Source organism: Ammospiza nelsoni, chromosome 1 (genome assembly GCF_027579445.1).
Source record: "Ammospiza nelsoni isolate bAmmNel1 chromosome 1, bAmmNel1.pri, whole genome shotgun sequence".
Taxonomy (NCBI): Eukaryota; Metazoa; Chordata; class Aves; order Passeriformes; family Passerellidae; genus Ammospiza; species Ammospiza nelsoni.
This window is the reverse complement of record NC_080633.1, coordinates 47,843,175-47,858,837: the sequence shown is the minus strand read 5'-3', so window position 1 is coordinate 47,858,837 and position 15,663 is coordinate 47,843,175. Positions and strand designations below refer to the sequence as shown.

The 15,663-nt window shown below is 47.5% G+C and overlaps 1 protein-coding gene across 1 annotated transcript in view; it reads right to left on the bottom strand.

The window, feature by feature from the left end:
• EEPD1 (endonuclease/exonuclease/phosphatase family domain containing 1) overlaps nucleotides 1-15,137 on the bottom strand; it is a 62,978-nt gene extending 47,841 nt beyond the window's left edge. Inside the window, exon 1 of the mRNA XM_059473674.1 lies at nucleotides 13,981-15,137. Within this exon, the coding sequence (XP_059329657.1) occupies nucleotides 13,981-14,834 (854 nt within the window). The 5' untranslated portion in view covers nucleotides 14,835-15,137. The remainder of the gene's footprint in view (nucleotides 1-13,980) is intronic.
• Nucleotides 15,138-15,663: the final 526 nt, after the last annotated feature.

Sequence of the window (15,663 nt, the reverse complement as noted above, 5' to 3'; positions counted from 1 at the left end):
AAAGCACCCTCCTCCCTGTCCCATTAACCTGCTTTTATTTCCCCAGGCTACCAGCACACAAATGAAACAGCAAACCAGGTGTGATTCAACCTCAGCATGGCTGCAAGAAGGGAGATGGGGGAACGGCATTTCTTCCTGCTGAAACCCATCCCCACCACTGCTAAACACTTGTGCTTCTTGTTGGCAAGCCAGCAAGCAGATAAATGGAGCCCAGCCACAAGCCAGCCTGGCCAGCCAGGCATCCTCCCTCACACAGCACAGAGCCAAGGGCTCATCCCACCATCACACCATGCAGCCGCCCTCTGCCTTGGCTCATCGATAATTCAGGGTTACGCTATTCCCAGGAACCGCCGCTTGTGTTCCCGCCTGGAAAGCCAGCAAGGGAACATGCTAGCCTTCCGAAAAACCATGCTCTGGGAGAAGGAGGGGATTAGGAGGGAACAATGTCGGAGTGTCTTCAGTGAGCTGGAAGCAATCCCAGCTCCTAGCTGCACAATGACATGCAGGAAGGAGTTTTGAAAGCTCCTCAGTCACAGAGGACCCCTGCGTGCCAGGCTCAGAGACGTCTGCACATAAGAATGGCCTTTACAGCATAAGGATGCAAGAGGACTACAGACCCCCCCATGCAGAGCAGCCCTGGCCAAGGGGGGAATGGTGGCTCAAGTTTAGCTTTTCCTTTCTTGGCATTGGGTGCTAATTGTGTGGCCCAGATCCTTAACCTTAATTTAGGTCAGGGATTTCGGCACAAAACAGTCTTAGAAACACCAGATCTCTGTGGGAATGAGAAAGTCTGCTTTATGCAGACCCAGAGCTCTCCAAATATTGGAGCTGAAGTGCAAATGTATCTTGGAAAGGGATGACAGGAGGAAATCATGCTTGATGGGATGCATATACTGGTGCAAAATTATGTCTTGTGCAGCTTTTGATATGATTTACATGTTTTGTAACAAGATCCAAGGCAAACTCTTAACAAGTTCCAAGTCAAACAAGCTCTTAACAAACGACATGCAGGGCATGAAAGAGGATTATGTGGATGCTCGTGAAGATGTTCCCCATAGGTTCTCCCTGACGCCCTGGCCCCCCACTGCCATACCCTGCATGCCTCCAGGTTGCCACTGCCCTTCCCAAGCTTGGTAACACCCCAAAAATCAGTGTTTTGGTGAAATGGTGAAGCTGGCAGCGCAGACACCCCCAGGGAAAAGGAGCAAGAACACTGAATGCTGAGCCCTGGTGACAATTTTATTGAATTCAATAGTGCACATAAGCCAACATAAAGAGGGCACCAGTGATTCTTCTCAATGGTGTTTACAACCTGCAGGTCTAAAAAGTCATGGAGGAGAAACTATAAACCTTTAACAATGTTGATCCCACTCCTGTTTCTTGATTATTCTGAGGAGGAAGTAGTCATTGCTCCATGGAAATCATTCCAGATTATTTGAAGAGGTGTGCCTCACACAGATTTTGTTAGCATGACTGACTGCCTCCTAAAGTTGTGCTATAAAAACAGCCTATAAAAACAATCAAACCAGTAATTTAATACCTATGGGCAATAACACAGTACTAAAATATATCTTGCCATTCATTGTACCCATAAGGCAGAATGCCAGTATGAAAAACAAGACATAAAAATAGGGTGACAGGGAAACATGCAGAAGTATTTGATTGGATGAAGTGCTCAGTAGGATGAAAAAAAGGGATAATAAAACTGTCCAAAGTTTAACCACCAATTCAGTGGGAAAAAAACTTCTAGATATGACAGCCTTTCCAGGAACATCCCAGTTTTGAGGAGTAGACCTGGGAGGTGAAACTTGAGCCAAGCACAGGGAGTAATAAAAAGGGAAGCAACAATCTCTGTACTTTTTTTGGATGCTGGATTCATGCTGTTGTATGACCCTTGCTCCTTGATAACATGAAATTGGCCTGCAGCAGATAAATACACAAGGAAATCTCATCTCCGGAAGAACTGAAGTTTTTAGACCATCATAGTTCCACTCCTACTGAAAAACACACTTAGGTATGAGTTAAGTGAGTACACACACTTTGTGCTGGTCTGGCTGAAGACTCCAAAACAATAATAAAAAATATCTCACCAAGCACTCTAAAAACTGGGGCACAGGGAACCTTGTGTGGGCAACTCAGGCTTTCTCCTACTAATACCAGGGATTAGCCAAATCAATTTGGCACTGATGATGAACGACACCACCATGACAAAGCTGATATTCCTCCAGTACTTTCTATTTTTAAGAGATATTCTGAACAGAGTGCTGTGTTGAAGAGCTGCTAGACAAAAAATATTCTTCTGATATAAATTCATCAGTCTCTCCTCACAGAGCTGACATCTCCAACACTATCTTCAGGAAGATGGGATGCATATGGAAGAGGAACCATAAACTGTCAGTGCAGCACGCACCCGCACAGCATAATCAGATAGGAAAATATACTGAGTACTCACGCTGCCAAGTGCCTAACGTACACACAAACTCCTTTAAAACAACTGCTCGAAGAAGTTAAAAATAATACCACAACCAACACATCAGGAAGCTAGCAATTTATTTCTCTGCAGAGCTTTTAGTACCTCTGAGGAACAGAAATGGAAAACATAAATACTTTTTTCCTTTAAAGCAACGGTACAAGAGCCTCCTCTAATTGCAAGAATTCCTAACACCCTCAGACATAAAAGGCAAGGCTGCAGTTTTCAGGCAGCTTTTGCCTGAAACTTGATCTATCTTAGAAGGCACTGATTTTCAAACTGCCTGGCAAGAGGCCTCAGCAGAGAAAGAAATGCTGCAACACATCTTGGAGTAAGAAGATGGCATTAGAATGATTTGGGGGAAGTATCACAGATGATCCAAGGAAACTGAAATTCTCAGCCTTGTAGGTGAGAGATGATTTCATTCAACCTTCATGGTGTGAAAGCAAAGGCTTGATCAAGCAGCATTTGAGATAACTGGAAGTGTTCAAGGTATGGCAAGACTTGAACATACCAAAAAGCCAGTAAAACCAGTGAAAAGGCTTTAGATTCAGCAGGGGTGGAAAGAGGACGTGGAAGGGGGACTCATGTTCAGGTTGCAAGAGCAAGCTTCAAATATAAGGTTGAAGATAGAAGCAAGCCTATGAGGCAACTTCCTTTATACCTACAGACAACCAGTATACAGATATCTGTCCAGTTTCTTGCTTTCAGTTTCTTTTTGCCAAATTTCAGAGCTCAGCCGGGCAATATAGCTCACCATCATCCTTGCATCCAGCTCCTCAAAAGTCTGCTGCATACACACACGCACAGAAAACAAAACAAAACAAAAAAAAAAGAAAAATGGATAGAGAAGCAAGTCAAACCTCAGCAAAGTCCAAGTGCTCTCAATTTAAAATAGAAATGGGAAACACCACATCCTTGGAGGTGGCTTTCGCACAGCTTCCAATGCTTCCAGAACTTTCACTGACAACAGCACAGAGTCAACATTGTTGAAATGTCTATGAAATATCTATCTGTGTCTATATCCACCAGCTGATGACTGAAACTGTATCTTGTCCTTTAAGCCATGGCTTCCTTTCATGCAGCGCTGCTTTGCACTAGAGAACTCAGAAGCAATAAAAAAAGACATTGTAGGGGTTTCTTGGTAACCAATGGGTAATCTTCACCAAGAGACCCCTCTGGGATGTGCTGGAAGTACCTCTGTGCTATCTGCCAGCAGTACCAACCCCTTTGCCCTCACCCAGGCCACATGCTGCTTATTGCTCAATGCAGTGTTTTCAGGAGAGCAGCCAACAGGGATGGCAGTGGGCAGCTGGTAGTCCCCATTAATTATGAAAGGGGACGGTAAACACAGCTATAGATAATGGAAAGAGCTGTACAAAGGACTAGCAGGAAGATATAGACAAATAGATAGCAAAAAATTGCACTGTCATTGCTGCCAGAATCGTAGGAAAACTTGGGCCAGTCAGAATAAAGGTTGCAAAGGGTAGTCAGGTAACACTGCAGTATTTTCTTGGTAACATCATTTATTTTAGCTCTTAACTCACCAGCAGCTCTGGTGTTTTGTGTATGGGGCAGAATCTCTTGCAGACACAGTGTACTTCCTCTCCTGTGTATTGTGGTGCTGGTATGTGCCTCACCACCATCAGCCCCACATGTCACAAGAGGGGAACAACTCAAAGATTTCCCTAAGGCAATTTTTACCCACCAATGTGTCTGGTGGAAGAGCAGTATCTGCCCATATTAGCCTAAATGGGATTACCACTGGAAATTTCCTGCCCTGTTAGAAGAGCAGACTGTTTTAAAACAAGTCATATAGGTTATTCCTAGCTAAGAGTATCCTCCCTGACAGGGGTTCACATTATTCCATGTTTCTGCCTGCTTAGGAGTAAAATAGAAGAGTAAGGCAGTCATTTAACATTCTACAGGCAATAGGTTTGACAGCAAACCCGAAGAACTTGCCCTGCATGTATGAAAGGAAAACTTGCCTGACAGTTCATTTTTCAACACCTCATTAAGACCTGCTCTTGACACAACACACTGCAATTCAATGGCGCTGAGACGGAACCACACTTGGTCTTATTTGTTTAAACAGAACAAATAAAGAACCCAAATATAAGGTTTCTAAGTTAACATCCAGTGTGTATCCAACAGCACGCTGCTTCCAGTTTGGCAGAAAGGTGGCTAGCCTTTACTCCAGCCCAGCCCGAGCTGGAGAGAGCGGGCACTGACCGGCAATTACCTCCAGTGAGCCTGGAGCAAGCCCTGGGCAGCCGAGCGCACCCGCAGGGCTGTGACCGACACAGCGACACGGAAGCGGAGGGGAACCGCGCAGCTATAAATAAATACCAGGGAGGGGAAGGATAAGTCCGAAGGCAAAAGCAGCAGCTCCTTTATTCCTCCCGCCCTGTGAAGCAGAGGGAAGGGCGGCTCTGCAGGACTGGCGTGCAGCAAGCAGGATGGATTTGGGGCAGGAAGGCTGCCACTGCCTCACGCAGCCAGAGCAGAGCTGATCAATTAGCTGCTCAGGAGCCCATTAACAACCCGTTCAGCTGTGAACGGCTTGGACAGCTGTTGTAGCTAAATTTGCACAGGAGATTGGTCACATTACCTGAAACACCTCTAAAAACAGGGAGAAAAATAGTCACGCAGAAGGAAAAGGAAATTTCCTGGTTGCTCCTCATTATCTGTATCTTTAAGCCTACAGTAAGAGCTGCCCCCAGGTATAGCCTTGCCCATTGGGATGTTCACCACAAAGAGCAGAAGGGCATTACTGTGCTCTCCTCGCAGCTCCGTGACAGACACAAGGACAGAACAGACAGACAGCCTGCATGAGGGTCCCTTCCAGACGGCCTCAGTCAGAGGGATTCCAATCCACTCTGCACAAGCAGGCTGCATTAATTCCACTGCACTCGCAGTGCACAGCCAGTATCCACAGTGCTCTCAGCCATCCCTAGCACACACAACAATATAACCCCAGATGTATTTTTCCATAGGAATCAATTGTTTTTTAAATTATATTTTTACACACAGTTGAACTTTTGGAACATGCACGCACATGGGGCACCTGCAGGGTAAACTTATTTCTCTTACTCACTGGCCTCTAACAATTTCACCACAGGCACTGAAAATAACAGCTTGGTGCTGACTCCGGGCTCCTTCCTGCACAAACCCCAGCAGCAGGGAGGGAAAGGAGGTCAGCAGCACTGAGCCTCCCCGCCGGTGACCAAGCCGTTTAAAACACTCGTGCCATTTGAAAATGTCACATGGTCTGATCAGGACATGGATAGGCTGTATATGCCAGGGGTGAGATGAAGCAGTCCATTGACAGAAAATATCCTTTTTTACCACAGCTGCATATTCCCTTCATATTTATCCCACCATGCTCTTGGCACCTTACAAGGCATTTTGGAATCCACTGTGGAACACTCAGGCCTGAGATGAGGGAGAGGACAAACATGAGAAGGGAGGTCTCTGGTAGGTCTTCCCCTCCCCTCAGCAAAGCCATCATGCACTTTTACTCTCTGATAAATCAGTGGGGATCACCAGCTATTACTCAAACAAAGCACAGTACCTCTGCAAAATAATAATGGGAAAAAAATTTGGAAGTGAAGAAGCTATGGTGTTCCTATTTTTAAACACTGTTATTATTAATGTGCCATGGCTCTTGTCTCCATCACCACACCATATAATAGTCTTAAGAAATTACTGCAGCATATTGTAATTATTTCAGTAAGGACACTGTGCTTCCATCTGTCAGCTTCCACTTGCATTACAATGAAGAACAATGAGACTTAAAAATAAAGTTACACGCACACTGTAATCCATGACCTATCACCTCTTCTCTCCTCATCCAGCCAAATCTCGAAAGCATGTTCCCAAAGAAACACTAATTAGAAACTAAAGAAGCAGGGTCCTCTTAACAATGAAGCTGTAGGAAACACATTGAAGCTCAATTACATCAAGAAGGATGCAGCTAAATTTGAAAAAACCCTGTCCAAAATATTCCTGTTTAACACTGCTGGAGACCCATGTTCACAGTGAGCTAGACCCAGCACTTGGTTGCAGAGACAGTGTTTTCCTCTAGTAAACAGCAAGTGACCAAGCTTCTGCTTGCACCTTGTCAGGAACTGAGTAGTGCCTTGGTTCTTCTTTCCCAGTAAGAATTAGAAATGGTCTTATTGCTCTTTTAAAAGACAAAGTTAGAAAATCACCCTTCCTGCAGCTGTACTGCAAGTTCCAAAACCACAGGAAAAAGTCACGAAGCATTAAATATTTCTGTTTATAGGACGAAGCCCTGTGTGTAGACACCTAGTCTGTCTCCTACAGCCATGTGGCACAAGATTTCTGAGAAGTCAAGCAGAATGAGGTTATAGTCTTGTGGCCTCTGCTTGTGATTCAGGAACAGGCAGTACAGCATCACTTAATAATTCACCAATTTATTACCATAAATCAGCCACAACCCATTTAATCTTTGCTTTGGAATTAAGCAAACCTTGCAGGATCTACAGGAATAAGCCGGCAGCTCTGGTTTACCAAAATAGCTGCAATGTGCAACATTAATCCAGTGACACAAAATAACACGTGCAAAATAGTGAAGCAGGCATGGATTGAAACTATGTGGCCATTAAGTGCTGCCAGATGTATCAATTAGAAGTGTTGGGAGAAAAGAATAATATATGAACCAGCTCTTTCCCCACTAATCTGTTTCATTTTAGTCAAGCTTTATGGCACAAGTAACAGTGGCAAGGCAGGGTTATAATTTTAAAAATGAGAAGAATAATGTTTATTTTATATGGATAAACCAGTCTTTAACTACACTATTTTTCCAGCCACATTCTCAACTTCAAAGCAGATAAAACTGACTGGTTGGATACAGCTCTTGAATGTTCAGGAAACACGCTGAAACTGCAGTTGTGCAAAGTTAAAACAATGCCCAGACCTCCATTTAAAACAGAAAATCCCTGGAAAGGCTTCTCAGGGGTAATTTCAAGGGCCTGTGCTACATTCCTGTGTCATGTCTGAGGAAGGAAAGCTGTGGGGGCTGTGGCAACAGAGACCAAGCAGGACCAAGCAGCTAGCTCAGTGCATTCTCCTCCGAGATCTCCTGCAGAGCACGTGGCTCCAGATGCCTTCTCCAAGTGTCTGGACACAGGGATGGCATCCACCCTTCAGAGTCTTGCTGCAAGTCCACCCTCTGCTTTTGATCTCTCCTGCAAAGACCCAGGAGCTGCAAAGCATCCCGAACAAGCAGCCCACCTCCTGCAGGCAGAACAGGTGATGCCCTTGTAGAGGGGCTCAGTACTGCATCCATAGGAAGCAGAAGTTTGGAAATGGAATCCGATTAGCACATTATTTAATTAATTTAAAACTGACATCACTTGCTCCGCCAGCAACAGTCCTGAAAGGGGCTGGAGCCCCTACCCAAGATGAGAGCAGTACCTCAGAGGAGCCCTAACCCCCAGGGAGAGGGCAGTGCTCTTTAGGCATTAAGCTTGGTGGCATTCATGTGATTTTACACAGGCAAAGGAATGGGCCAAATCCTGAACAGGAGTAAATCAGTTGAGTCTCATTTCACTGGAAAATACATATCTCAGGGTCTGACCTGCTGCTTTCCCATGCCAGATGGTATGCAGAAGGCAGTTCAAGGCTCCCACTAGTCTCCAGTAGGTAAAATATCATTGGTCTCATGCAGGCGGAAGAAAAAAAAAAATACCAACAAAAAAACCAATCCCCAAAACAACAGCACTTCCATCACCCCACATTTTTGTCCTCTGAGGCATCAGAAAGTGCAAACTAATGGTGGCTTTATATGCATCATTTTTTCTACTGCTCATTAAAATCCCTTTGTGAAGTGCACACAAATGATATCATCTAACAATTCCTTTTTTTCCTTAAGTTTTCTCTGAAGTTGCAGGAGGCAGGATTTCCTCTCTATTACATAAGAAGAAGAGGGTGTATTTGTTCTTCTGCTGCTTAAGACTTATTAGCATGGTCAGGTTACTCAAGCCAGCCCCTCTTTCCTGATCTTTCTTGCAGGGGAATTATTCTTGGCAAGGCTCCAGCCTAACACAATGGAGGGAAAACCACGTAGCTTTACAAAGAAAGAGATATAAAACAGATGCACCTCAGGGCTTTGACTGACCACTGAGAGCTTCAGCAACAGCATAGAAACAACAAATACAAGCTGGTGATGGACCTCTGAAGTGTGCAAGTACACCCATCACTACCACCATGATAAATTACCATGATGTCTGCTCTGTGGGGGTGCAATCTTTTTCCATCATCCTGACAGGAAACCCAAGACAATCCCAGAGGCAAGGTACCACACCATACCCCTTCTCAAGCAAATTAACAAGGCCCAGTAGCAAAGAGCTGCCCCTTGTAAAATCCCATCTCTCAGCTCAGACTAAGAGACTGGAGAGGAAAGTAAAAGTCCCACCCTGTTTAGCGTAGAGGAACAATGGGAAAAGTGGTTCTCCTGCCTCCAGCCCCTAGTGCAAGGGCCTGAGCAAGATTACGTTTTCCTCATGTCTTAATAGGAAGAGACTGCTTCAGAGGTTGGCTCAGAAACTTCTCTTTTTATTAGGTGACAAGCTTAAGGTCTCCTAGGGTAGGTAAGGCTAAGAAGAGGAACTTTCAAGTATGGTGGCACAGCAAGGGTTACCCAGGGCCTGCCTGTCCACCCTGCCTCCCAGGAAGCAATTTTGGGCTGAGGTTTACCTACTGTTGCCCCAGCTGGAACACTGATTTAAGCCCCAGACACAGAAATTGAGATTAATTTCTTGCCTTTGAGAGACCTCTATGCATCTAACTAAACTGAACACAGCTCACCAGTTACAAACCTTGGGAAGAAAAAAGGACTGACATGTTCCTAAAGCTTACTGTCCATGCCAAAGAAAAAAAAAATAACACCAGTGCTAAGTCCAAACCTTATTCTGCTATTTGTATTTGTTACTCTATAGACATGCAGGTTATAACTCTTTTTATAGTGAAAAGACTCAATCACTGGAACAACCTCCTAGAGGTTTTCAAAACTCTAGCCTGTGTGATTGGACACAGAGATAGATAATTTCATCCAGGCTCCCTTTCCCAGGAAAGGCTGGGTCAGATGATATTCTGAGGTCACTTTCAACCTGAGCTCTTCTGTGGTTCTGCAGTTTTTGCAATAAGTGTTAAGGCTTTATCACTTACACTTTTTGCATATAGAAGATGTAACCACACCAAGAAGCTGCCCAAAGAAAGCAACAGAAGAAACAACAGCTTGAACTGCTTGACATCTGAAAGGAAGCAGAGCTAGGCTCTGTGGACCTTTGGACCCACAATCATCTTGACACATGGTCCCCCTCCTTTAGACAGAGTATAAGTTCTGGCCTTCAAACCTTCCATCAATTTTCATTCAGTCAACTGCAAAGTGTGCTTCCAAGGGAAAAAAAAAAAAAGTTTAGAGGTCTTCACAAAGTTGCTGTTCAGTATTATAAAACATCGTGAAAACTAGTTGGAAAACCTCCACTGGAAGTCAGGCTGGGGAAGGTGCACAGCTGATCACTGCCCTTGGCTACTTGCAGACTTCGAAGCACAAAGCCAAACTGGAATTTGCACATCTAAGGTGCCCTGTCTGTCAGTGTTGCTCATGCCTGTGCCACACTTCTTCATGGGATCATCCAGCTGGCACCCTGACAGCCAGAGAAAGCAGTGACAGGGTGTCACAGGAGCCACGAGCTCAGTGTATGGCAAGGAGGGACAGGCCTGAGGCAGGTATGGATAAAGAGTGGCCAAACTACCTTCCCTATGGACCTGGGGTATGGGGCAGTTCTGAGGTGCTTCCACCATCCTTGTCCAGAGGAAACATCCTCTGGGGTTGGAAACAGGGGGCTACTTATTCTCCACAAAAACACTCACTGCCTTTGACCTGAACTTGCCCTTTTAATCATGCTACTCTAACCCTACATTTTTCTTTATTTTTTTTTGGTGAGAAGAAGCAGTTGGTTCCCCCATTGCCCCTGAGAATGGGGAGGACATGGAGGTCAGATAGAGAGGATGACCTGCATCCCCAGAGACAGGCCAACTCTGACTCTTTGTCAATAAATCCCAGAATTTCTGAACAACACCTGCAAGAAACACTGCAGGTTTGGGCAAACTCACCCCAGACTTGATACTTCAATTATGTGTCATGCCCGCCTCCTCGTTCATCATGTTAAGCTCTTCTAAAATTACCCTCTAGTCCTCTGAATGAAAACACCTCACTCCTTCATTTCAAACACTGTGATAACCATAGATCCTTGTAATATGAGAAAAGAGGGTGAGGACCTTGCTGTATTTCATTATTTTCGCACTACAGCAATGAATTTCAAAATAGCTTAGCAGTAGTAGTCATGCTTACTGATTTAGTGTACATTCCCTTCGCTGCTCTCCAGAAATTTAGCACTTCTGGGAACAAGCATGAGACTTTGAATTAAGTTCTTTTTTTTTTTTTTTTCCTCTACTCCCTTCAGCAGGTTGCAATATGACATTTTCTTGCTTTTTGTTTGGTTTGAATGAAAGTCTGGCCCTCTTTCCTTCCTACACAACTGTTCCCTCAATGCAAAGGGCTGGAAAACAGGAGGAGCACAGCCTTCTACCTCACCTGGAAAGAACCAGTACCATGGTTAACACCTGAAAGAACAGCCCCAAGGGGTTTTAAAGATACTTGCTGTGACCATGTCATTAAAACACAAAAAAACCCCAACCAACAAATTTTTTAAAAGCAAACCCCAAAGCAAGCCTTTTAACTGGCATAAAAGACCGCAGTTCATAAATTTAGATTCTTTGCTTCTTGTTACACAGTTTTACTGATCATCTTGACTTGCTGTTCTTTATTTCTGGACTTAAGAAACAAGGTGAGGCAGCTCCTCCAGCTGCAACAAGACAGTACTCCAGCTCCTGAGAGCATCCTGGATGACCTGAGCCCAGCCCTGGTTCCCTGTAAGGAACCAGTATGAAGGAGCACACTTATTCCTGCACATCAGGAATGGGCAGCAGCAAGCAGGTGCCCATTAGCACAGCACATGAGAGCACCTACTGTCAGGCCAAAGATCCTTCAGATCCACCTCCAGCTTGGGTCACAGCTGGAGACTTGAGCAACACACGTGGGACACCCACAGAGCACCTTGAAAACACACCCATGGATTTTGTGAGGCTGAAAGCTGGTGAGCTCTGTGCAGTGATATATTCTTGCCTGGAGAAGCAATAGGTGAATTTCTCCAGCTGACTGTCTACTGAAGTTGATTTACCTGTGCAAAGATTAGTTTGCAAGGCATTCTGTCCATTCCCAGGGTACTCAGCCTGAGCTGGGAGTGAGACCACAGAGCTCAAAAGCAGAATGCAGGCAGATTCTGGCCTCAGCTGAGGCTGTTTTACAGCTACAAAGCTCCCCTGACCCCATCAATGCTCACACAAGCAAGAGGAAATTCCTCCCTGAGTTGCTGAGTATGGCTTTTCCCAATGTATATATTTTTCCTGCATAGTGCTGCTCTTTTCTGTTCCCACATTTATTTTCCCAGCAAAGTTTTGCAGGCTTGTCTGTGGATACACATTGCTCTCATTTCTTTCCAGCTTCTCACGTTATCACAAATTGGATCAAGTACAGAAAACAATTGCATCGCACTCACCCTGTGATTGATGACACAGATATGTGCAATAAAACAGAACAAAAACAAGCACTTCTACCAGGCTCCTTTGAAACTTCAAAGTATCCAGGAGACATTTTACAGCACCCAGCACAACTAAGTGCCTGTTGGCCAGGCTGCACAGAAACTAAGCACCATGCAGTCTCAGGGCAAAATTTAAACTAATTTCCACTCTACACACACAGCGACCAGCTTGGGCTAAGGCAGCTTTATTTTAGAAGCCACTACATCTTCCTGGTTTTTGTAATAGGTGGGTCATCTTGTCTGGAGCTTTTCCCCCCAAAATGCTGAAGTTGCAGAAGTGACAGTTATCACTTTACTGGAGGAGGTCCTTAAAAATCCCTTACTTATGTATATAAAAAATATAAATAAATCTCCAAAGTCACTTTTGCTCCAAAACTGGATTATTATAATTATTATGAGACTAGAGATAATCTGAGTTTCTATCCCCAGCAGGTCCACTCCAGCTGCTTACCAAAAAAAACCCCAAAATAAAAACAAAACAAAAAACAAACAAACAAAAAAAACCACACCAAAAAAGAGAAAAAAATAGCAAGAGAAAGTGGAGACAAAGAGGGAAGCGCAGGATACCTGAACTAGTGAAGCAGAATATTGACAGATGTTAGGCTGAAGCCATCAGTGTAACATCTCAATAACCCTGCTGGTTTATCATCTTCATTTTGGGTATCAGACAGTGGTGGCTGTGAGATGACAGATGTTTCCTACGTGGGAGCACCAGGCTCCCAAGCAGTGCACGGCAGAGGTATCCCTGGCCACAAATACTGTACTGCAGCACAGTTTTCATATCACTGCCACCCTCCTGCTCGCATGCCTGACCTCTGCAACCACACCAACAAGAGCTGTTATTCAGCATGTTATTGGAAAAGGACAGAGATAACAGCTCATGAGCACTTCCCCTCCCCACAACATCCCTTTTGCCGAAGCCCAAGAGTCCCCTGCCCCTATTAATTTCCTGCTGGAAGTCTGAGTCACAGCCAGAAAGAAAAGTAACTTTACCTCTGTTGTAAACTAAATACCCGATCAGCTGGGACAGATTTGACACATGAAGAGGAAAGGGCTGGAGTTATTTCAAAACGCTTATTGCAATCTGCATTTCTGTGTCCAGCAGAAAGTTTAGTAAGACAGTCATCCCCAGCACCCTTGACCAATTACACACAAAAAAACAAAACCCAAACTCCCAGCTTTGCATTAAGACCTGAAGTACCATCCTGTTAGCCACACCACCAAGTGCTCAGTGCGGTCAGGGCACAAAGCCTGGCGCAAGGACAGCACAGCCTCCCCAGGCAGGTGCTCCATGTCTCACATCCCCAAGGATGAGCAGTCCCTCCAGCTCAGGAGATGCCCCATGACCTCTCATTAAGAAGCTGTGTCACCCTTGTGGGACGAGCTGTGGCATTCCACACCTGTTACACAGCTCTTCTCCTGCTACTGCCCCCCAGCTTCTGGCAGGAAAGGCAGCTCTCCATGACCTGTTCAAAAGGCTCTTAATGGAGAAACAATCCTTGACCAAACATTAACAGGCCTGAGGTGACTGTGACAGGCCAGTCTCCCCTGCACAGCTGTGTGTACACACACACACCCCTCCTCAGGAGCTCCACTGCCCATCGAGGGTTACAGCAGCTTTATGGAGGGACAGCCACTACAGTCCCAGCGTTATGACTCGAACACGGTTTCATGCAAGAAGTGGGAAACACTTAGTAATCCCAGGAAGGAGTCAGTCCCACTAGAATCACAACAGGACTCAACAGTGCCCAAACCTCAAAGGCATGAGCCTACAATCCTGCATGGAGCTGGGCCTGCAGGTCAGGTGCTGCCTCTTACCTGTTCTCCAGCAGCGTCATGCACACGACCTCCCGCACGCCGGGGTTGTTGGCCTTCTCCACGGAGCAGCTTTGCAGGTTCCACGTAGCCACCCTGAAGACGGGTCTGCCATCCCTCACCCCCCCAAACATCTCCACAGAGGGGCGAGTGGAAATGATCTGGGTTGGACCCCCGGGAGGAAAGTCCAAGTCCTCGCTCTGCAGGCTTAGAGAGGTGGGGCTGGGGTGAGGCTTGGCCATGAAGCTGAGGCCACCGTTGGTATTTGTTGAAGGGGGCCTGGAGCGCTCTGCAAAAATCTGGTGCCTGATTTTGTCCAGAAAGGAGGAGTTGATGCAGTCCATCCTCACCAGGTCCTCGATACTTTTGAAGGGCCCGTGCTCTTTACGGTAGTCCACAATGCTGTTGGCGATCTTCTCAGTGATGCCACGGATGCTCATGAGCTGTGCCGGGGTGGCCGTATTGATGTTGATCTTGGTGGCGGACAGGTGGTGCTCAGAGGCCGGGTCCTTGCGCACGGAGCTGGGCGAGTGCTGCGCCGAGCTGCCCTTGCTGCTCACGCAGATCTCGAACTTCACCTGCTCCAGCTTGGCCGCCCCCACCCCGCTCACCAGCGCCAGGTCCTCCACTTTCTTGAAGCCGCCGATGTACTCGCGGTACTCCACGATGTTCTGGGCCACCACTCGGGTGACCCCGGGCAGGGTCATCAGCTCCTCCTCCGTGGCCGTGTTGATGTTGAGCCTCTCCTGGTTGACGAGGATGTTGCTGAAGTTGCACGCCGCGCTGAACTTGCGGCTGTGGCACAGGTCGGCCGGATCGCGGGGGATAGAGCGGTGGCAGCCCAGGCTGCCCCCCATCTCACCGCCGCCACGGGCCGCTGCCGGAGCCGGGGAAGCGGGCGCGGGGCGCTGCCGGGGCTGCCCGCCCGCCGCTCATGGACCTCCGCGGGAGCCGGGCGGCGGCGGGGCAGCTGCGGACAGACCCCGCTCCGCCACACTCGCCCGGTCAGCGGAACCCTGCGCCCCGCCGAGGGGCCCCCACGCCTTTCCTCGTTCTTCTTTTCCTCCTCCTCCTCCTCCTCCCTCCTCGGGCACCGCCGCTCTCCGGCACAGGAGGAGCTGCTGCAGCCGCTGCCCGCCCGGCCCCACTCCGGCCCCGGCGCTCGCAGCCGCCGCTGCCCCGCGCCCCGCCGGCGGTAGTAGTAGCTCTGCGGGAGCCCCCGCCCCTCGGCCGGGCGAGGCGGGGCCGCCGCCGCCGCCACCGCCCCCCGGGCGTCACCCGCGCCGCGCCCGCCCCCGCCCGGGCACCGCGGGCACCGGCCCGGCCCGGCCCGGCAGCAGCGGCACCGCCGCCACTCCGCACGGAGGGATCCCGGCTCGGCCCCGGCGGGGGGATCGGAGGAGGAGGGTTGGCCTCCTCCTCCTCCTCCTTCCCGCCTGGGCACAGGGGGACTAAGAACGTCCCCAGTGCTGTCGCCTGGCCGCTGAGGGCAGGCTTTTTCCGTGCCCAGGTCTCAGGTGTTTAGACGCTGCCTGCAGCATTACTGTCCCAGAAGTTCCCTGGGCTCGTCTCTCTGCATCTGGTGGGGCATAGGTGTGTTTTCAGACCTCATGAAAGCCTCATCAGTCATCTCCACTGGTTTTGTGCTCTCGCAGGCACTATGCTTTTATACACCAGGGTAAAGTC